This window comes from Schistocerca nitens, chromosome 2, assembly GCF_023898315.1.
Source record: "Schistocerca nitens isolate TAMUIC-IGC-003100 chromosome 2, iqSchNite1.1, whole genome shotgun sequence".
NCBI classification, from domain to species: domain Eukaryota; kingdom Metazoa; phylum Arthropoda; class Insecta; order Orthoptera; family Acrididae; genus Schistocerca; species Schistocerca nitens.
Window position 1 is genome coordinate 210935513 of NC_064615.1, and position 24037 is coordinate 210959549.

The window sequence follows — 24037 nt, forward strand, 5'->3', positions numbered from 1 at the left end:
GGTGACACACTATCCAATCCAGATAACAATAGCCATAGGAAGCCAAGAAGTATCAGTGTAAGATCGAAAGAAATGTCTCTCGGAGAGATTAGATTAGATTAGATTAATACTAGTTCCATGCATCATGAATACGATATTTCGTAATGATGTGGAACGAGTCGAATTTTCCAATACATGACATAATTAGGTTAATTTAACAACATACTTAAGTTAATATAACAACTTTATTTTATTGTGTTTTTTTGTTTTTCTTTATTTTTTATTTTTTTATTTTTTTATTTTTTTTAAAATATTTTTTTTTATTAAAATCCTAGTGGTTAACTGCCAAAGCATTTGCAACAAAGTGCCATTGTTCAAAGCACTCCCCTGAAAAGCAGTGAACCTCACATAATATTAGTTATAAAAAAGCTGGCTGAAAACTGAAATTCATAGTAGTGAGATTTTAGGAGAAAATTTAAGTGTATATCGAAATGACAGACTAATGGGAAATTGATAAGGTGTATTTTTCAAACCCGCCAAGATAGACATTGAAGCTGCATGTAAGATTTTTTGGGCAAAACTCAGAATCAGGGCTGGACATAAAATAGTAACTGGCTCCTTCTCTCACCCACCAGACGCATTTCCTGATTTGACTTAATGATGTGTTGGTGAATGTGCCAACACCTTGTAGATAGAGGAGGCCGAAATGCACGCTATCTAACGCAGACGGGCGTGAATTCTGGAACAGGATAAGTAGTGAATTCTAATAAGAAAAGTATGCAGCTCCTCTAATACTTAACTTTTATTTATCCTTGTTGTGAATACAGCATTCTTGATGAGACATTTCATACGATAACTATCAAACTATGTAAGGCTAATGGCGCCTTGCTAAGTCGTAGCCATTAACTTAGCTGAAGGCTATTCTGTCTCTCGGCAAATGAGAGCAAAGGCTTCGTCCGTACAGTCGCTAGCAACTTCGTCGTACAACTGGGGCGAGTTCTCGTATGTCGCTCGAGACCTGCCGTGTGGTGGCGCTCTGTCTGCGATCACACAGTGGCGACACGCGGGTCCGACATGTACTAATGGACCGCGGCCGATTTAAGCTACCACCTAGCAAGTGTGGTGTCTGGCTGTGACACCACACTTAAAACTTCAGAGAAAACCTCAGTTCGCTTGTGAGTAAGTTCCCGAATCATACTGTAATCATCGACGCAGACTTTAATCCTACAATTACAGTTTTGCAAGTGGTTGGTGTAATAAGACATCCTGTGGAATATTAATAAATGCCATCTCTGAAAACCACCTAGAACAGATAGTTCGGAACCCCACCCATTACAGAAATATATTGGATCTAATGTCAAGAAATAGACCTGACCTCTTTAATGATGTCCACATTGTGATCATGATGCAGTTGTGGCAACAATGATTACCAAAGTGTCATATCTCAATGAGGAACTTGCAAATTTCAGCACAGGGCAGGAGCATGTAGAGGAATTATGGCTCGGGTTTAAAAACACAATTTACCGCACACTGGATAGATACGTACCCAATAGAACAGTTCGTAGTGTGAAGGACCCTCCTTGGTATACACTCACTATAAAGAAACTTCTGAAGAAAGAGAGACTATTGCATAATAAACCTAATTCAAAGCATAGGACTATAGATAGAGAGATGCTGAAGAAACATGTTTAGCTGTCAAGAGAGCAATGCATGAAGACTTCAGTGACCTACCAATGCAGAATATTGTCAAATGATTTTTCACAAAACCCAAAGAAATTCTGGTTGTACAAAAAGGTTATTAGTAGCACCAATGTTAGTATCCATTCCCTAGCAATTAAGGTAGGAACTGAATGATTCTGGGCAGCTATTCAATTCTGAACAGTCAGGTCTTCACCCATACCTCAGCAGGTGCCTCTGTGTTCAGTGTGTTAGATTGTGGAAAGTCTTATTTGCAAATTCCTATGTACAAGGACATACCCAAGACAGTGAATATCATTCCATTTACACTTTATTAATTTCTTTACATGCAGCAGAGACTTGGCAGTTAGTCACAGACAAGATTCTTTTCAAGTTCACCTTCCACTACACACATCACATATGTCAACAATATCTCAGTCTTTCCATTTCCCCACATGAACATGAAGAGCATCTCTCACTCATTTTCAAAACATTTCAACATTTTGGCACTGTACTCAGTGGTAACAAATGTCAGCTGCAGAAACATGAAGTTACCTCTCTTGGTCATGCTGTTAGCAGTAACAGCATACAGCCTATTACACAAAGCACAGAACTCAGCTTGCAGATGCCAAGGCCATGAACTACACCAAGATTCTCAGAATGGTAAACTTTCATCATAGGCTCTCACCTTATATAGCTGCCATTCAGACTCCATCAACGAATTTTCAGGCAGGCAAACACACATCTGGCAAATTAGACCTTGTGTGGGCCCTGCAGATGCAATGAGCATTTGACCAGGCTATGACATTGCCACATCCACTACCTACTGCCTCTCTGTTGATCACTGTGATGTGAGCAATTCTGCTACTGATCTAGTGCTTCAGCAGACAACAGCAGGAGTACGGCAACAGCTACTTTTTTTTCTCCAAGAACCTGACTGATTCTCAGCATGAGTGGTCAGCATACAATAAGGAATTGTTCATGATACATCAAGCAGTGCACCATTTCGAAGATGATATTGAAGGCAGACCATTTACCATCTACACCAATCACCAACCATTGATGGACTCCATCTGCTACCAATCAAGAAAATTATACTATCCATGGTATTTCTTATCGTGATTATATTGCACACTTAATGACTGATGTCTGATATCTTCACTGTGCAGACAACATTGTCACAGGCTTCTCTCCTGGATCAGTTCACTCTCAGTGGATACTGATTAGAATGCACTGGGCATGGTACAACTACAAGACACAATTATTTGACCTCCTACTTGACACTACAGTGGACTTGCAGATCAAACATTGCACTGTTCCTGGTTCATCGGCATAAGTTTTAAATGACATGTCACAAAAACACCTTAGACCCCTCACCCCAGTCATCATGTGGGAGCCTACTTTTGACAGACTGCGTAGACCGTCACATCTGGGTGTCCATGCAACAGCTAGATTAGCCACAAACTGTTCCATGTGGCCCAACATCATGCATGATTGTAAATACTGGGCTCAAGCTCGTACAGCTTGCCAATGTTCTAAAATTGGTTGGTATCCACAGCAAAAACACAGCTACTATTTGATACCCATTGCTACTTCCAGCACGTTTACATGGATCTTAATGGACCCCTCCCAGAATCAGAATGCTTCCATTACATTCTCTCAGCCATCAGCAGCAAGCCACCACACTCCTCCTCCTACCACTCCTCCTCCTCCTCCTCCATCTCAAGATGTGGTGCACCTGAAGATGTCAGCAGCTGTGTCGATGAAGTATTGTGGAATTTTCACGACGACACCTCATGTCTCACCCAAGAACCATATTTGCACAAAAGAAGTGGCTTAAAAAACACTTGTTTCACCTGCTCTCAAGTTCATCAGTCTTTGACCATTACCAAGTTGCATTAATAGAAAAGAGAGTGAAAGAAAGACACACACACACACACACACACACACACAGAGAGAGAGAGAGAGAGAAAGAGGGAGAGAGAGAGAGAGTGAGAGAGAGGAGCCAACAAAGAAGTTTTTAATCACTTGGTTGTTTTGGTCACTGCAAGAGTGTTACAGACATGCTCCACCACTTCCAGTGGCAGATGTTATAAGAGAGGAGCTGTGCAGCACAGAGAGATTTGCTGTTAAAATTCTGTGAGTGAACATTCCAGTAAGAGAGAGGCAAAATATTACCTCCTTTCACCTTATTTCTCAAATTACCACACTGATTTGGGGAGGGCTGGGGGGGGAGTGAAGCTAGTAGTACCAGAAGTACCCTCTCTCATCCACCATAAAGTTTCTTGGGAAGAATGTAGACGTAGAGGAATCCATTTGTTGTGAGGGCAAGTAAGGAAGGAAGATTGGGATTAACTTCCCCTTGACGTAAAGGTCATTAGAGAAGGAGCACAAGCTCTTATTGTATCAAGGATGGGGAAGGAAATTGGGCGTGCCCTTTCAAAGGAACCATCCTGCTATTTGCCTGGAGGGATTTAGGGCAATTATGGAAAACCTAAATCTGGATGGCCAGATGCAGGTTTGAACCGTCGTCCTACCAAATGCGAGTTCAGTGTGCTGACAACTGTGCTATTTCACTCAGTGTTAGGATGTGAAGAAAGAAAGATGGAGAGGGAGGCATCAAAGAGTAGGAGGTCAAAGCTAGTACACTGATAAGTACAGTGCCAGCTATGGAACACAGGCAATGAGGACAGAGTGGAAAGTAGAGGCTGAAGAAGGGTTGGAGGGAAGGATCACTGGGAGGTAGAGGTAGCAAGTGCAAAAGTTAGGAATGTGGCATTGGTAAACCAGCTCTGGTGCAGACAGAGTTGTGTTTAGTGGGCAACAACATGGTAGTGTGGATAGGGATTGGGAGACAGAAAATCAGAAGAGGGAGACGGTAGAAAGGACTGTGATGACAATGACTAACGAAGGTTTGTTAGTCATTTTCATCACCCATCAGCCCCTTCCCTGTTCCCATTCCAGCACTAAACAGCCCTCTATTCCACCCAAGCATTTTTTACTCCTCTCCTTTCCTGCTATCCCCCCCCCCCCCACCTCTCCCCCACTCACTGTCTCTCCACTATCTCCACTATATGATGAGTAGCAACTATCCTTTTCATAATATTGTACATGTTGGTCCAACTTCTGTGATTGCCATTTTTTGCTATTCAACAGAACTGCTCACCATAATATTCATTAGCATAGTAACTACAGGTTAACATAACTTCAGACACCCATCATCATTCCCCAAAGTTTTAATATCCCACTTCTTTACGTACTGAGTCTTCCTGACCATTCCCTTAAACTTCAGCCTACACTTCGTCATACTTCAATCATGATCTGAGTGCTCCTGGTATGCCTTACAGTCCATTATTTAATTTTGGAATCTCCGTTTTACCATGATGTAATCCATCTGATATCTTTCCATCTATAAGCCTTTTCCAAGTATTCCTCATCTTGTGACTCTCGAACTGTGCATCTGTTGTTACCAGCTGAAATATTTATTGCAGAACTCAAGGTGATTTCTCCTTTCTCATTCTTATTAATGAGCTGATATTTTCCTTTATCTCCGTGTTCTATGTTGCTTCCTACCACAGCATTCCCTCCTCCTCCCCCCCCCCCCCCAATGATTATTAGCTTCCCATCTCTCTTTACAAACTGAGTTGAGTTACGTGTTCAATACTCTCATATTCTCTCTCTCTCTCTCTCTCTCTCTCTCTCTCTCTCTCTCTCTGTGTGTGTGTGTGTGTGTGTGTGTGTGTGTGTGTGTGTGGAGGGGTTATTCTAACTCAAGAAAGGATTGACTGAAAGCCAGTAAGTTTTCTTTCTCTTCTGTGCACCTGTCAAAGACTAAACTCTGCCACTATTCGGTGTGTGGTATTCTTTACTCCTAAAATTACATACATTCTAACACAACTTTCCCACTATAAATGAACATTCAGATATTTTGTTCCAAAAAATTATCAGAGTACAATTTTACAAATTTTTTACTAACCTTAAGAATTAGCAAAGGTGCTTTCTTCCCAGGAATCAGTGCTGTAGTTATGATAACATCTACTTCTCGTGCCTGTCTGGCAAACAATGCATGTTCTGCCTCAATGAATTCTTTTGACATTTCCTTGCTGTAGCCACCAGCACCTTCGCCTTCTTCCTGCATGGAAAATGAGGAAAAAATTCCAAATGAGATGTTGCATTAGTAAATGAAGTCCAGTATTTTGAAAACAGTCATAAAACTAAATGACTATTTTGTTCCATATCAAAATATATCAGTAACTGAATGGAAACTGAAGAGAGTTAGAATTTAAATGTGTAACTCCACCTTAATGGAAATTTCCAGAAATTCAGCTCCCATAGACTCCACTTGTTCCTTAACAGCTGATCGTGTGTCAAAGGCACGAACTATTGCACCCATGTTCTTTGCCTGTCCAATGGCTGCCAAGCCTGCTACACCACCTCCTATCACGAGGATCTTAGCAGGTGGTACCTTACCTGCTGCTGTTATCTGACCTTAAATTATGAAAAGAAAATTCATGTGTTATTGACACAATACAATCACAATAATTTACTTTCGTCAAATTAATAATAATATTAATAATAATAATAATAATAATAATAATAATTTAAAAACACATACTGTCACACTATAATCAAAATAAAGTCCAAATTTGGAAGCAGGGTAGTACAACATTTAGCAATAAAATCATGTTTATTACAAACACGAATGTACAGCTAGAATAAAACCGAACTGAACACCTGGATGGAGAGGGCAGCTGTTTATACAAACACTGAATATTACAGAATATACAAACATAGGGAATTTTGAGAACCTTCCAGAACTGATACATATTAAATGACAATTTCTTCTTAAATATCATTAACATGGCCAGTTAATTATTTCATTATCCAGTTGTATTCTGCTTTAATTTAAAAATATTCTAATTTTGCAACAAATGAATAGACCCATGTGTAAATTTATTTCAATATTTCCTTTGTTCTTTCTTTTACTTACTGCACCATCAACGTCTTTCAGTTTTTTGCTTGAAATTAATTCCCCTCAAGTCTGAATAAAATAATTACCTCATATGAGCTTATTTGCAATTCATCAATCAATAAGGGGAATGGTATGCTATCATTTTATTAATTGTTTATAACTCCACAATACACATGAAAATGAGTTGTCCCATTTGTGTTTTCTAATATTTGTCCTTATTGTGTGTGCCACTTTCAGACCACGAGTTCTTAACTTTCAAAATAGTTGTTATGAATGGAGCCTTAGATACTACCCTGCAGTTATAGTATGGTATCTAATATGCAAATGGCTCAATCAGTATACTGATACATGAATTTTTCTTTCTCATGACTGCCCATACCTGTTCTTCACTTGTTTACTAACCAAAGTTTTATTTTCAAATTTTGTGTTTTACTTCTGCTCTGAGAGTATTTCCATAGTTGTAAATAGTAGTTGCACACAATAAAAGTTGTAAAGAAACAAAATTAAAAAGAAACACAGGACACACAAGAAAATCCAAAACTTGAAAGTGTAATAATAACGCAAAAGTACCTGTGAAAAATCGTCCAAAATTATTTGCAGCTTCAATTACAGCTCTGTAACCTGCGACATTTGCCATAGAGCTAAGAGCATCAAACACTTGAGCTCTCGATATCCGAGGAACACAATCCATTCCTTAAACAGCAATAGGAAAATGTAACTATTGTGTCACCAACGGTCTCATAACTGTTTCCACATATATAACAAAGGAACAAGAAATCACAGCTGGCTACATTAATAATGGAAACACATGAAATATATTCTAAATATAGATGGTATCAAATGAAAATTCAATTGAGGAAACTTATAAAAAATGAGACGTAAAGGCTATCAATTACCCTCACTATATGAGATGTGTAGTGCCACTCTTCTAGCTTTCAGAATCATTAGTTCATTCCTCAGCAAGGAGAGGGGGATAGGTTGTGGAACATTAAAAGTAAGAGCAGGTCATTCATACCTCAGGATGTGAGCGACTCACCTGTAGAGAAGATTTTTATGTTTGTCTGTTGGCAGTACTACAGATTTTGCCTCCTGAAGGTATATTCTGGCAGCAATTATGTCTCATGCAATATGTAGAGTTTATTAACATTTTTCACCCAAGAAGAAAAGTGAGGTAGCACAAATAAATGTGAAAGTGAGAAAGGTAAAAGCTGAGGATAAAAAAATGAATAGTCAATCAAGATACAAGCACAACATACAAATAAAGAAAACAGTAAATGTGCAGCTTTTCAGAGGTCCAGTTGATTGCTTAAAATGAAGCTATTACAATTAAAATCTAATGATAAGGATTTGAAGAATTGATGAAGAAAAATGGGTGAATTAGAGAAGTCATTAATATTTTAATTTAAGGAAAACAGAGGTGAAAGTAGGAGGCAAGTCAGTGAACGAAAAATTGTGTAATTGTTTTCGAGCAGTGTGGCACATTTAGTGTACTAACTGATATTCATTTTTCAAACTAGTTCTATGTGCCACAGTTAGTTACTACTGAGGATAATTAATAACAATTTTATTATTAAACACTAAAACTGAAGAAAGTTAACCACTCACTACAGATGAATTATCTGATACACATACATGCATGTAACTGCATAAAGATTCATCATATATCAATCAACTATAAGTAAGGGATCACCTCTCTTTCTCTCTCTTTTTTTTATTGTTTGCATCCTGGAATATCTGTCATTGCAAAACATTAGAGTATTAACAACTCAAGATTCAAAATATTCACCCAGTTTGCTGAAGAAACCATATGAATTGCATTACGAAGAAAATAATTTTATAATAAACATGGGACACCACTCCAATTTACAAAGAAAAGCAAAAAATGAAAATGCTTGTGTCCACAAATCAGCATGGGTTCATAAAGCATGACTCACATGCAACTCACATGATATCCTGCCAACCATGAGTGAAAGGCAACAGGCAAATTGCGTATTTCTGGAAAACACTTGACAGTGCTCCACTGCAGACTGTTAATGAAGGTAAAAGCATATGGAATAGGTTCCCAGATAAGACAGTGGTCTGGAGACTTCTTAATTGATAGACTCCAGTACGTTGTCCTCAATTGTGAGTGTTCATCAGAGACAAGGGTATCATCTGAAGGCTGTGTATAGAACACTAGGGTGACCCATTCATGAGCATTGCTTGAGTGTTTGTAATGATTAATGGAAAATCTCATATAAAGATGTGAAACAAATACTAACAAAGAGATAGAGGGGCTGGCCAGTACTTACCTCAGCTCAGTACAGCCGATAGATACACAAAAAACAGAACCGAAAATTTACGTTCCTAGCTTTCGGAACAAATGTTCCTTCATCAGGGAGGAGAGAGGGGAAAGAAAGGGAAGAAGGGAAAGTGGATTCAGTTACTCATAACCCAGGTCATGAAGCAACAGAGAAAGGAAAACAGGGAGGGTAGCAAGGATGGAGGCATGGTTGTCAGAGGGAAGCCTATATGTAAAACACTGAAGACGAGAAAGTGTTTAGATGACAGATGTAAGTGATAGCTAACAAAACGGACAAAACAATGAAGGATGTGGACCATATAGGTGATGGAAAATCTCATATAAAGATGTTAGTATTTGAGTGTTTGTAATCTCCAGCAGGTCAGACTAAAGAAAGACACTGAAGCAATTCTGAGGCAGGCTGCTAGATTTCGTATTGGTACATTTGGACAGCATGTAGGCGTTACAGAGACATTTTGTAAACTCAAATTGGAATGCCTGGAGGGATGACAATGTTCTTTTCATAGAATACTGTTGAGAATATTTAGAGGACCAGCATCTGAAGCTGACTGTAGCACGATTCTACTGCCACCAACATACATCTTGCATAAGGGACAGGAACATAAGAGAACTTATGGCAATTACAGAGGCATATAGATAGTCACTTTTCCTTTACTCTGTTTGCGAGTGGAACATGAAAGGAAGTGACTAGCAGTGGGACAAGGTACCCTCCACTGTGTACTACACTTGTTTGTTGCAACTCTCCATACTACTCCGTCCTGTGCAAGCCGCCTCATCTCCGAATACCTACTGCAACCTACATCCTTCTGAATCTGCTTAGTGTATTCATCTCTTGGTCTCCCTCTACGATTTTTACACTCCACACCTCAATCCAGTACTAAGTTGGTGACCCTTGATGCCTCAGAACATGTCCTACCAACAGATCCCTTCTTCTAGTCAAGTTGTACCACGAATCCTCTTCTCCCCAGTTCTCTTCAGTATCCCCTCATTACTTACATGATCTACCCAACTAATCTTCATCATTCTTCTGTATCACCACACTTTGAAAGCTTCTGTTGTCTTCTTCTCTAAACTAGTTATCGTCCACATTTCATTTCACTTCCATACATGGCTTCACTCAATACAAATACTTTCAAGAAAGACTTCCTGACACTTAAATCTATACTCAATGATAGCAAATTTCTTTTCTTCAGAAACGCTTTCCTTGGCATAGCCTCCCTACTTAGAGAGTCATCAATTACTTAGCTCCCCATAAAGCAAAACTCATCTAGTACTTTAAGTGTCTCATTTCCTAATCTGATCACTTCAGTATCACCTGATTTAATTCCACTACATTCCATTACCCTCTTTTTGCTTTTGTTGATGTTCATCTTATATCCTCCTTTCAAGACAATGTCCATTCTGTTCAGCTGCTCTTCCAGGTCCTTTGCTGTCTCTGACAGAATTACAAGGTCGTTGGCAAACCTCAAAGTTTTTATTTCTTCTCCATGGATTTTAATTTCCACTCCAAATTTTTCTTTTGTTTCCTTTACTGCTTGCTCAATATACAGATTGAATAACATCAGGGATAGGCTACAACCCTGTCTCACTCCCTTCTCAACCACTGCTTCCTGCTTCCCTTTCGTGCCCCTCAACTCTTAAGACTGTCATCTGGTTTCTGTACAAACTGTAAATAGCCTTTTGCTCCCTGTATTTTATCCCTGCCACCTTCAGAATTTGAATGACAGTATTGCAGTCAACATTGTCAAAAGCTTTCTCTAAGTCTACAAACACTAGAAACATAGGTTTGCCTTTTCTTAACCTATCTTCTAAGATAAGTCATAGGGTCAGTTTTGCCTCGCAAGTTCCAACATTTCTACGTAATCCAAACAGATCTTCCCCAAGGTCGGCTTCTACCATTTTTTCCATTCATCTGTAAAGAATTCATGTTAGTACTTTGCAATGTCCACTTATTAAATTGATAGTTTGGTAATTTTCACACCTGTCAGCTCCTGCTTTCTTTGGGATTGGAATTATTATATTCTTCTTGAAGTCTGTGGGTATTTCACCTGTCTCATACATCTTGCTCACCAGATAGAAGGGTTTTGTCATGGCTGGCTCTCCCAAGGCTATCAGTATTTCTAATGGAATGTTGTCTACTCCCAGGGCCTTGTTTTGAATTAGGTCTTTCAGTGCTCTGTCAAATTCTTCAGCTGCATCACATCTCCCATTTCATTTTCAACTATGAGCTCTTCCATCTCTATAATAATGCCCTGAAGTATATCTCCCTTGTATAGAAGCTCTATATACACTTCCACTATTTTGCTTTCCCTTCTTTACTTAGGACTGGTTTTTAATCTCAGCTCTTGATATTCATAGAGGTGTTTCTCTTTTCTCTGAAGGTCCCTTTAATTTTCCTGAAGGCGGTCTGTCCATAAGAATATTAAATTTACCATGTAACGTGAGAAAACTGGAAGTCTGCTGCTTTTGTGTGTGGTTCAGGGGGAGCACATTGGTCTTTAGGACATTATTTTTACTGTAAACTTTCCCATAGCAGTATGGATTTACAAGTGAAGGCACCCAGTTGCCAAGGTCATTTACAACGAAATTCTTTGAACATTGATTCACAAGTCCCATGTTGTGCCCAACAATAACAATCTCCAGAACAAGCTAGTACAAAACTTCTGGATGAACTGACACACTTACAATCGACATTAATTCAAGCAAGTTCTCTATGACAGAATGCAAGATTAGCTACAGCAATACAAAGAGTACAAAAAATACTTACTTCCTTATGTGGGGTAGTTTACTTAAATAACATAACTATAAAGAAATATCAAATCTATTTGAATTGATCTTCCATCCGTCACCAAAGACAGTAGTCTTTCAGTGTATTGAGGAATGACCTTACTAACATGTGCATGAATCTTAAAAAAATTAGTTTGAAGTGGTCAATGTTACATAAAACAAACCCCACACATTAAACGACAACAAGGCATCAGATATTGGTGGCATACCTGCCCTCTTCAGCCAAATAAATATATGCTGTCAGAGCACTGTATGTATATTCTCCAATCCAATGAATTAGGACAATATTCATATCCTGACTAAGACCTTATCTTTTTACTGGGATCCTTATGCATCCCATTTTAAGCTACATACTGCATGCGTCATATTTCCTAAATTGCTAAGAATAATCATTATAAAGTCAAAGATCCATATCTTCTAAACAAGGAAATTATTTTGGGACTATGTGAGAGAAGTGACTAACAGATTTGAATTTACATTTTTTTGTTTACAAATTAGGTGCTACCTGCATACCTGATTTACATGGTGTATTTCATAACAGATCCGACTTTGCTGCTCATAATTTCTGCAAATTTTCAAGACTTTTTATGAGTACTGGGTCCATGGCCTTAATGTAATTATTGGGCCAAGTCATTTCACTCACAGCTGGTTATAATATTTCTTGTGACTACTATTTTGACATTTTGTCACTTTCAAGCATAGTGGGATGTAAAGCTCCACACTAGAATGTTAAGGTATGACATTCTGGAATATAGTTGCATGATGGTATAAGTATACTGGCTCTTCCACATACCATGTAAGCAAGAGCCATTTGGCAACCACAGTAACAGAAATCAGCTAAAAATATAAATGTAAATGTCGTGTGACTAGGGCCTCCTGTCGGGTAGACTGTTCACAGGGTGCAAGTCTTTCGATTTGATGCCCATTCGGCAACTTGCGCATCGATGGGGATGAAATGATGATGATTAGAACAACACAACACCCAGTCCCTGAGAGGAAAAAATCTCCGACCCAGCCGAGAATCGAACCCGGGAACTTAGGATTGACATTCTGTCGAACTGACCACTCAGCTACAGCTTGTATGCTGTATGCTGTATACTGTATATTGTGGCTATAGTTTTTATTTTTACAGAAGCTGATAGCTGTTACTGTGCTAGCATCATGGCTCATGCTAACATGGTGTGAGGAAGAGTGGATATACTTATTCCACCATACACATTTGAATTCTTACTACTGGTTACTATGTTCTCATGTGCCACTATGCTTGAAAATTACAAACCTTCAAAACTGCAATCACAATAAGTATTTTTAACATCCATATGTGCAACAACTATGTAGTTATCTGGGTAGGGAGGTTAACAGAGGTACGCAAAAGATGGTTGACAAAAGCCACTTCATTGCAAATAACACTGCACAAGCTAAAACACATGTTTACAATACAATAATCAGACTCAGACTGGTGGAAGCAAAGAATGTCTGTATTAATCTGCTTCAGGTAGACATCCGAGGCTGTATATTTGAAATGTTTTTTGACTGCTTCACAGTCCTCACAGATCCTTTATTGTATGATTATACACTCCTGGAAATTGAAATAAGAACACCGTGAATTCATTGTCCCAGGAAGGGGAAACTTTATTGACACATTCCTGGGGTCAGATACATCACATGATCACACTGACAGAACCACAGGCACATAGACACAGGCAACAGAGCATGCACAATGTCGGCATTAGTACAGTGTATATCCACCTTTCGCAGCAATGCAGGCTGCTATTCTCCCATGGAGACGATCGTAGAGATGCTGGATGTAGTCCTGTGGAACGGCTTGCCATGCCATTTCCACCTGGCGCCTCAGTTGGACCAGCGTTCGTGCTGGACGTGCAGACCGCGTGAGACGACGCTTCATCCAGTCCCAAACATGCTCAATGGGGGACAGATCCGGAGATCTTGCTGGCCAGGGTAGTTGACTTACACCTTCTAGAGCACGTTGGGTGGCACGGGACGTGCATTGTCCTGTTGGAACAGCAAGTTCCCTTGCCGGTCTAGGAATGGTAGAACGATGGGTTCGATGACGGTTTGGATGTACCATGCACTATTCAGTGTCCCCTCGACGATCACCAGTGGTGTACGGCCAGTGTAGGAGATCGCTCCCCACACCATGATGCCGGGTGTTGGCCCTGTGTGCCTCGGTCGTATGCAGTCCTGATTGTGGCGCTCACCTGCATGGCGCCTAACACGCATACAACCATCATTGGCACCAAGGCAGAAGCGACTCTCATCGCTGAAGACGACACGTCTCCATTCGTCCCTCCATTCACGCCTGTCGCGACACCACTGGAGGTGGGCTGCACGATGTTGGGGCGTGAGCGGAAGACGGCCTAACGGTGTGCGGGACCGTAGCCCAGCTTCATGGAGACGGTTGCGAATGGTTCTCGCCGATACCCCAGGAGCAACAGTGTCCCTAATTTGCTGGGAAGTGGCGGTGCGGTCCCCTACGGCACTGCGTAGGATCCTACGGTCTTGGCGTGCATCCGTGCGTCGCTGCGGTCCGGTCCCAGGTCGACGGGCACGTGCACCTTCCGCCGACCACTGGCGACAACATCGATGTACTGTGGAGACCTCACGCCCCACGTGTTGAGCAATTCGGCGGTACGTCCACCCGGCCTCCCGCATGCCCACTATACGCCCTCGCTCAAAGTCCGTCAACTGCACATACGGTTCACGTCCATGCTGTCGCGGCATGCTACCAGTGTTAAAGACTGCGATGGAGCTCCATATGCCACGGCAAACTGGCTCACACTGACGGCGGCGGTGTACAAATGCTGCGCAGCTAGCGCCATTCGACGGCCAACACCGCGGTTCCTGGTGTGTCCGCTGTGCCGTGCGTGTGATCATTGCTTGTACAGCCCTCTCGCAGTGTCCGGAGCAAGTATGGTGGGTCTGACACACCGGTGTCAATGTGTTCTTTTTTCCATTTCCAGGAGTGTATGTTAGCGGAACAAACACTGGTAGCAGTTACTTCTGTAAAATATCTTGGAGTATGCGTACGGAATGATTTGAAGTGGAATGATCACATAAAATTAATTGTTGGTAAGGCAGGTGCCAGGTTGAGATTCATTGGGAGAGTCCTTAGAATAGTCCATCAACAAAGGAGGTGGCTTACAAAACACTCGTTCGACCTATACCTGAGTATTGCTCATCAGCGTGGGATCCGTACCAGGTCGGGTTGACAGAGGAGATAGAGAGGATTCAAAGAGGAGCAGCACGTTTTCATCACAGGCTTATTTGGTAAGCGTGATAGCATTATGGAGACGTTTAGCAAACTCAAGTGGCAGACTCTGCAAGAGAGGCACTCTGCATCGCGGTGTAGCTTGCTGTCCAGGTTTCGAGAGGGTGCATTTCTGGATGAGGTATCGAATATATTGCTTCCTCCTACTTATACCTCCTGAGGAGATCACAAAGGTAAAATTAGAGAGATTCGAGCGCTCACAGAGGCTTTCCGGCAGTCATTCTTCCCGCAAACCATACGCAACTGGAACAGGAAAGGGAGGTAATGACAGTGGCAAGTAAAGTGCCCTCCACCACACACCGTTGGGTGGCTTGCGGAGTATAAATGTAGATGTAGATGTATGCAGTCCCCACAACTACATTATGCATATTTTGTTTTATGAAACAATTGTCTAAACATAAAATGCTGTGATACTCTAATTACATTAAAGTTAGTCATATTGCATGGGATCCTATGGAGAGGGTCTTGAGATATGGAAATATCTATGGCAAACTGAAGTAACTATGAAGTACACACCAAAAACATTCATCTTCTTGGCAGCCAATGCATCAACAAGTTCTTTATTTTGTCCAGGATAGATAAATGATACAAGAGTTGTTCCATTCCTGAAGTTTGGAACTTCCGTGAGAGTGGGTTGGCGCACTTTCAATACTAAATCTGAAAGTTAAACACACACAAGCTTCTGAGTTTCGAGTTGTAATAATCTATTTAATCTGTAATAATAATAATAATAATAATAATAATAATAATAATAATAACAATGACAATAATAATGATAATTACAACATTTGAAAGTAATTAAATCAAACTTGATAATTTCTTCATTAAATAAAATGTACTCAAACCTTAATGAAAAATTTACATTGATGACAATTGACAGCCATTTGAAATTAGATCAAAATAAATTTGCTCCATTCATCAGTTGTATTAGTTGCAGGTGTTCTACCTACTGGTGACATATGAACATCTGTGGCAGACCAAGACTTGAACCTGGATTTCCTGCTTATCACAAGCATTTGCCTATTAGGCTATCCATGCACAACCCCCATACTGACCCAAACTTCCGTATCTCACACTTTTGACATCCCTATACCTTAGTCTCCTACACTGAATGCTTGGTGCTTAATTACATATTCTGGCATTAGTGAGAATAAGACTGTGCGAATCTAGACCTATAATTGACCAGTGCCTACCTCAGCAAGTAACATTTACAATAAAGATTATTGACAGCCATTTGAAATAAAACTGAAATAAATTAGTTGAATGCAAGTAACTTGGTGTCAGGTGTATCAGTTGCAGATCTTCTGCCTGTTGGTGACATATGAAAATCTGTGCCTGGTCAGATTTCATCGTGAGCAGTCACCTTACCATTAAGCTATCCGTGCATGCCTCCCAGACTAACATGTAAAACACCTGCACCTAATACAGCTACCACAAAGTTATTTACCTTCAGAAAAGTTATTTCTATCTTATTTCAAATAGCTGGTAATCACCATCAATGTAAATATTACATACCGGCACAAACTACATGATAGTCCATAGATCTTGTTTCCCCATAGTCTTATTTTCACTAATGCTGGAATACAGAATTAAGCCGTGAGCATTCAGTGATGAATGTAGGTGACTCTCAGGATGTAGACAGAGTGACATATAAAAGTTTGGGTCAGTCCAGGAGGTGTACATGGATAGCCTAATGGTAAGACCACCACTTGCAATAAGCAAAAAATCCAAGCCACATCCCAGTCTGGCACAGATTTTCATATTTCACCAACAGGTAGAATATCTGCACCTAATACAGCTGACACAGAGTTAATCACAGCCAGCAAATTTATTTCAACTTAACAAAAAATTTCAATGGTCTTGTCTATCACAGTTTTGTTCTAAATTATACATGTGGTTTCAATCAGCTTATTTTTTTTACTTTATCTTAAAGAGATTTTACTTTAAGTGAGCTATGCCACATGATACAAGTCCTCCATTCAGTCTTCCCACCTTCATAAACTACATCATTTCTAGGACATCAAGTAACCAAGAAAATAATGTTCATTTTATCTGTTACATTATACACAGGGTAAACCAGAAATTGTGCACTCTAACATCACAGCACAATTCCTTGTATTCAAGCAACATAAACAAGTCACTACAAAATCTCTTAGCACACATATTTTGTTAGAAAATTGTCATCAAAGATCGGCAATACAAAATATCATAATCAAATGGTTCAAATGGTTCTGAGCACTATGGGACTTAACATCTGAGGTCATCAGTCTCCCTTCATAATCACATGCATGACAAGTGTCTCAATTCAATATTCTGTAGCTGTGCTGTCCAGATAGTGCAATGGGTGGAGTTTTGCATTACACACACACAACCGAGCAAGGTGGCGCAGTGGTTAGCACACTGGACTCGCATTCGGGAGGACGGCGGTTCAATCCCGTCTCCGGCCATCCTGATTTAGGTTTTCCGTGATTTCCCTAAATCGCTTCAGGCAAATGCCGGGATGGTGCCTTTGAAAGGGCACGGCCGATTTCCTTCCCCATCCTTCCCTCACCCGAGCTTGCGCTCTGTCTCTAATGACCTCGTTGTCGACGGGACGTTAAACACTAATCTCCTCCTCCTCCCCCCCCCCCCCCCACACACACACACAAAGGGAGGATTCGAACCTCTGACAGGGGGAGCTGTGCGAACCATGGCAAGGTGCCCCTGACTGTGCGGCTACCCTGTATGTCCCAAGTTCAAGTGTTTGATTCTTAATCATTCTACTACAATTGCAGCAGGTCTTACACAAAATATGTGCAACTATTTAATACCAACACAGAAATTAGAGTTCTTTTTTATATTTTTCATGATGCATTTTGCCTTTAAATGTTTACTCTGTTGTCTTCCTCACACTCCAGGGGACTGATGACCTCAGATGTTATAGTGCTCAGAGCCATCTGAACCATCCACACACTCCACCTCTCCATCTTTTCCTTTCTATTGTCAGTATAGCTTTTCCTTTTCTTCACTTACACCCCTTCCCCCAATGTAAAATAAAATGCTGACACCAACCCTCTTCTCCTGGCTCTAGCCCTACTTCTTTTATGTTGGGTAGTTACCCTGCAACCATACAAATAATGTTTTCTGAGTATATTGTTTCACAGTACTTCTTCAATTACATCTGGACCCAGTTTCCATTATGAATTCCTGACATTAGTTTGAATGGTTAGTACCAAGTATCTTGCCCGTTAGATTTCTTTAGTGAATTCATCACCCATAGGGATAGCAACCTGCATCACATGTAGTTACCAAACTATGTTGTTATTTTTATCATCATCATCATCATCATCATCATCATCATCATGAAATGTTTGCGTCTTTCAGCTTTCACTCAATTGGCTGCTTCTTTCTAAATGGGGTGTGTATGTCTAACATCACCACAATGATAAGTTTTGTAGTTATTCATTCCCTATGACAGGTAATTAACTGTAACTGACTATTGCTCTTGATGAGTATTTATGGTATGTCAGACCAAAAATTCCTATTTTCAATGTTAAAAAATTGTAGTTGTAGGATATGTATGATTTACGAAATAGTGTATTCTGCAGCTTTATTGGGCAGATCAAAATTAGATAAAAATAAAATAAAAAACTAAACTTAGAGCCAGAATCAAATTCTTGAACTTGAGGTACCCATTTCATCAACTGTGCAGCAGAGTAAAATAGCATTAAACTGCTGTACATATGACTATACACTGTTGCCCAACTGCCTTTCTTTGATGTCAATTTTCTACCAAAAGTAAGATGAGATTTTGTTAGAGAAATTTTGTACATGTAAAGAATATAACTTCCTATTATCTACAGCATCTTAATAAATATATTGTATCTAGTAACCATTAACAAACGACACAAAAAAGTAGATTTGTAACTACTTCTATACCTGAGTGAAATGCAGTTGTTTTATCCACTATTTTGGCTCCTGCTTGTGTATAATCATCATTACGAAACTTTGCTTCTGAACCCGCTCCTTCTTCTACTTGAACAGTGAAGCCCTTCTTGACAAGAGTAGCAGCCACGGCTGGAGTTAAGGCCACTCTACATAAATAAACCGATATTCAATAAAATATAATGATAAGTTTTAAATACTCATATGCTAACATCATTCATAATTTCTAAACTTGGTGTCAGTCAAATGAGATAACAGAGTGCTCCAACAAATTAATTCAGACTTGTGTCTCATCTGTACAGGATACAACAATATTCACCTATTCCTGAGGCAGGAAGAACTGCAGCAACACTCAAGCTTCTAGAGATTTTGTAAAATGTCATCACAAAACCACTAAAGTTGCTTTATGGATAATACTTTTCATTGACTAGTGGTGATGAAGTGATCATCTTGTGGTTCACAAAAATCAACACAACAATCACATTTGTGTGAAGTTCCTTGATATGAAATACAAATACAAGATGTAGCTATATATGAGAAAGACGCCTATCCTACACGTTTCTACATTATGCCAAAAACCTTCATTTGTAAATAATTGCTTTATTGATGATTTATATTGCCCAGAAGATGTTCACCCAATTAAAACAAATTGCCAATTCGAAACATTTCCTGTAGAGCAGTTTTGGGAGGAAGGGGGGGCTTAATGGAATTAACTGTCCATTTTTTAAAGCTGTAAACCAATATTTGAACAGCATATTAAAAAACTCTCTTCAACCAGAGGAACAGGCTCAAATGGAACAAGAAAAGGAAAAAAAGCGTTAACTGTTGATTGAGTGACTGTTACATGGTCCCATTTGATTACATCATGTATGGAGCATATACCTGTAATATAAGACAAGTCAGTTTAATCTAATGTCTTAATATTTAGCCTGCACATTACAATATAAGTCGAAGAATTGGGAAATATTTGTGTGCAGATTTGTATTTAAGTCTCAAAGCTATTTAGAAACAGTAGGTACTCTTCAGATCTGGTGCTCCAGATACAGAAGGGAAATTAATGTCAACCTAAATTCCAAATCTGGATACACACCGAGTTCAGAAATGGTTTGCAGCAGCTTTCCCTTCGTGCCAATACATCTGTGTTTTGTATTTTCTTTATTTATGCGTTTCTCCTGATTAAAGGACAACATAATTCAGCTGTAACACTATCCATCATTCAGTTGTGGTAGAGATTCAATGGATATTTCATTTCCATCTTTCAATCTTTATCCATTATCAAAATAGGGTGATTGCAGACAGATTTTTCTGTAACACCCAGCAGATGGCTAACATTGCCAGTGATCACACATACTGATTATAAGCAGGATAACGTTAGTAATTCATTGTTTTAATTTTTCACCACAGCCTGACTTTCATTAAAGAAGTAAAAGTTAATTTCACCTGCCTGAAAGACTACACCCATATTTATTCTGGGATGCAAAAGATATTCTCCTTATTGATGAGATTATGCCTCCAAGAGCAGTGGTAATCAACCTGGTCCCTACCACCCAATGGTAAGTATTTCAGCTTTCAATGGAAGCTGTAGGCAGTAAGGCCTCTTTAAAAAATTTCATTATGGTTTCATAAAATTTTGACAAAGTATTGGGTTAGTAATTATTATTATATGCTTTAACTTGTTGTAACTCTGCTTTATAAAGTTTATAAAATGAAGTTACTTCACTATGTTATAAATCATCTCAACTATGGAACCACATGGTGGTTAGAAAATTTTAATTCTAACAGAGATACAAAAGTGGGCAGTAGGCGAAGAAGGTTGAATACCCCTACTATAGAGGGTAAAACAACAACTCATTTTTACACAAGTCTTCTGGACCAGCAGGGAAAAAGTTGTAAGAAGGTACCTCTATTGAAAAAGAGGACAATGCACTTATTTTTTGAGGACAATGCACCTGACAACAAAAGTACTTTGCAAGGAAAAACTAAGGACAAACTGTTACAAAAACCCACCATCTTCAACAGTTTGACATCCTCTGACTGCCACCTGTCTCCGAATCTAAATAAATTTGTAACTGGTATGCATTTTGAATCCTGTGGAGAGTTTATGGCAGTAACAGAAGGGCATTTTGCAAATCTTCCACAACCACATTTCAAGGATGAAATCTACTTGCTAGAAAATTGTTGGGCAAACTGCCCTGATCCAAAAAGAAACTTTTAAGTGTATTTTGAACCTAAAACAGTATTTCACTCTCAAGATGAAAGGTTTTCACCATGCTCTCACAGAACTAGCACTTTCAATAGATTATGTCTTCATCTGAAAGAGAATTGCCAGTTAATTCAATAATCTTCACTCATGCACAGTAACATAAACAATTCTCACTGCTCTCGCACACAAACTGAGTACTAATGAAGGCTCTTAATGACCTACATTAATTAATTAATTTGCCATATTCTGTTGATCCTACCATGAAGGCATGAAGGTGAACCTTCAGGTACATGGAATGAGTCATGGTGTACGTCAAAAAAAAAGACAAGAAAATCTTAGAACTTACTCTGCTTGTTGTATTGACAATAAGCTATAACTACTTTGTTCAACACTATTTGTGCCTGTGCCCGTTAAACGTACAGTAATAACTGCAACTTTATAAAAAAGCTGCTACTTCCTCAGTCAAGTTAAATATCTGTTGTTTATCTTCTATTGATATCTTGATACTTATTTGTAACAATAAATATAACCAGTTTTTGAAAATATAATGTAATTGGATACATAAAAAAATCTACTCACCAAGTGGCAGTAGTAGAATGCACACAGAAAAAAGGAAGAACACACACATAAAAGAAGGTTTTACTTATGCTTATAAGTAAAACCTTTATTTGTGTGTGTGTTCTCCTGACACTGCTTGGTGAGTAGATTTTTTTATCTATCCAATCACATTAATATTTACTTGATTACACTGGGAGCATTCAAAGAAGACTGTGGCTTACATTTGTTACTAGTGCTCTTTCTCTGGGGGACGAGTATGCCTCAACTCTTCTGCCCGCAAAGAAACTTCTTTACAATGCTGGAGAACTTAAAAAGTTTGCCAATCTATGGGTTATGGACACACTTGGTTTATGAAAGGCAGACGTCTTCCAAATGATACCAAGAGTAAAGTATAAGGCATGATCAAATTGAAACAAAACAGATGGAAAACTTAAGTAAACTGTTTATTAGTTCAAAGATAATTACCATAACTCAATACATTCATCCCACTGTAAGACAAGATGGTCAGTGACTTCATGGAAAAATGTTTGGAATTGCATATGCAACCATGATTGAATCCAGGCGTGCACTTCTTCATCCATAGCAAATCGACGCAATGGATGTCATTCCTCAGGACTCCAAAAACATGTAACACACATGGAGAGAGATCAGGGCTGTATGGAGCATGTGTAAGAGCTTTACAGAGGACCCACATGTTTTGACTATGCTGCAAAAGTTTCACTGGGAAGCCCTTACACATCCTCCAGAAAGTTCCATCTCTACGCATGTGATTTCAGTTATTTTTGAATCTCTGAAGAAAGACATTTATGCCCGCTGATTTGCTTCAGACAAAGAGGTGCTTGCTTGGTACAAACATGGTTCCTTAGGCAAATACAAACATTTTTTCCATGAAGACATCGACCATCATTCCTTTTAGTGGGATAAATGTATTAACGTTATGGCAATTAGCCAATTACCTTTGCAATAATAAACAGTTTACTTACTTTTTCCATCTGTTTCATTTTCATTTGATTGCCCCTTATAAGGAGGCTAGAAGACTACAGCAGCCATGAACTGATGCCAATGTGGAAACAGTTGTAACATAGGTAATGTTAATTACAATGTAGTTTTATAGTTAAATAAAAAATTAGCTATATTGGTAACTTCAGTAGCTGTTGCTGCATTATATTTAGTGTGAGCGTATCTCTGAACTTTCTTTTGAGAAAGAGAGCACTGTCAGTAACAACAGAGGTCTGCCTACAATACGACTACTGTCAACACCTTGGTAATGAATAATACTACTTCCTTTGTAGTTAACACGGATTTTCAGTCCTTGAATCTAGATAACCAGGTAATTTGCAGGTAGAATGGCTGTTATGATATATTTTTAATTTTCTCTTGAACCGACATAGATTTCCAACCCCACCCCCTTTTTGTTTGCTTACGTTAGCTGAGAAGTCATTTAATATCTTGCATGAGAGTATATAGCACAACTATGAACCATAGAAAGGAGGCAAAAGTCTACATAAAAATTATTTTGTGTCTACTGTGGTTGTGCAAATCACAATTCAGTTGAAACTGGTTTTTACTATCAGTAACAAAAATACATCAGGGAGTAAATATACTGGAAAGGGAGTGTAAGAATACCAAGATCTCTAAAGAGACCTCTACAAGAACGTGCAGTTATCCACTTTGCTCACTTTCATTGAACAAAAATTTAATTTACTGCAAGGATACTGAATCGGAAGACAATGTACTGCCAAATTTTAAATGAGTCAAAGTAAAATTTTCCCCTACCTCTTCTCATTCTGCCATATCTCTTTGGGAACCCCTATTTTGAGTTGCTTGTATGGAGTGCCACGAACTGGAGGTGCAGGTGCAGCAACTTTTTCCAGCAGATGCCCGGTGCTGGAGAAGAGACGCTTCCAGAGATGGCAGGGGGGAGCCTGAGTAATGCCACAACACAGTGGTAGCATTGCCAGGCCCCTGGGGCCTGGATGGTTTAACACTCTCAGCACTCCCTGGCGCATCTCTTACTCCTGCACTGCAACAGTTAAACAGAAATTCAAAAGTCAGTCAGTACATGGTTTCAGATCAATGAATGTTATTCTGACTATACCCACTTCCATGCAACTGAGCTTATATGATTGATACACACACTAAAGGGAGTAATTCTTCAAAGTAATGAAAAAATTCCTACCTCCACAGCCATGGGCTCACTCTCAAATACCTACAAGAATATTTATTTTGCCATAATATCTGCATTTATTATTTATGTATTTGTTTTACCTGGCAAGATTAAGGCCTTCACATCCTCTTTTACATATTTTTTTAAATCAACTTTATGGTATGTATACTACATGAGCA

The 24037-nt window shown here is 39.2% G+C and overlaps 1 protein-coding gene across 5 annotated transcripts in view; it reads right to left on the reverse strand.

Moving 5' to 3' along the window:
• LOC126235925 (NAD(P) transhydrogenase, mitochondrial-like) overlaps positions 1 to 24037 on the reverse strand; it is a 227995-nt gene that overhangs the window by 74394 nt on the left and 129564 nt on the right. For all 5 annotated transcript variants that reach the window (XM_049944884.1, XM_049944885.1, XM_049944883.1 and 2 more), the window contains exons 2-7: positions 23468 to 23714; positions 18925 to 19079; positions 15523 to 15663; positions 7199 to 7321; positions 5957 to 6144; positions 5633 to 5788 (exon numbers count right to left, since the gene is read on the reverse strand). In XM_049944884.1, coding sequence (XP_049800841.1) covers positions 5633 to 5788; positions 5957 to 6144; positions 7199 to 7321; positions 15523 to 15663; positions 18925 to 19079; positions 23468 to 23700 — 996 coding nt within the window. In that variant the 5' untranslated portion in view covers positions 23701 to 23714. The remainder of the gene's footprint in view (positions 1 to 5632; positions 5789 to 5956; positions 6145 to 7198; positions 7322 to 15522; positions 15664 to 18924; positions 19080 to 23467; positions 23715 to 24037) is intronic.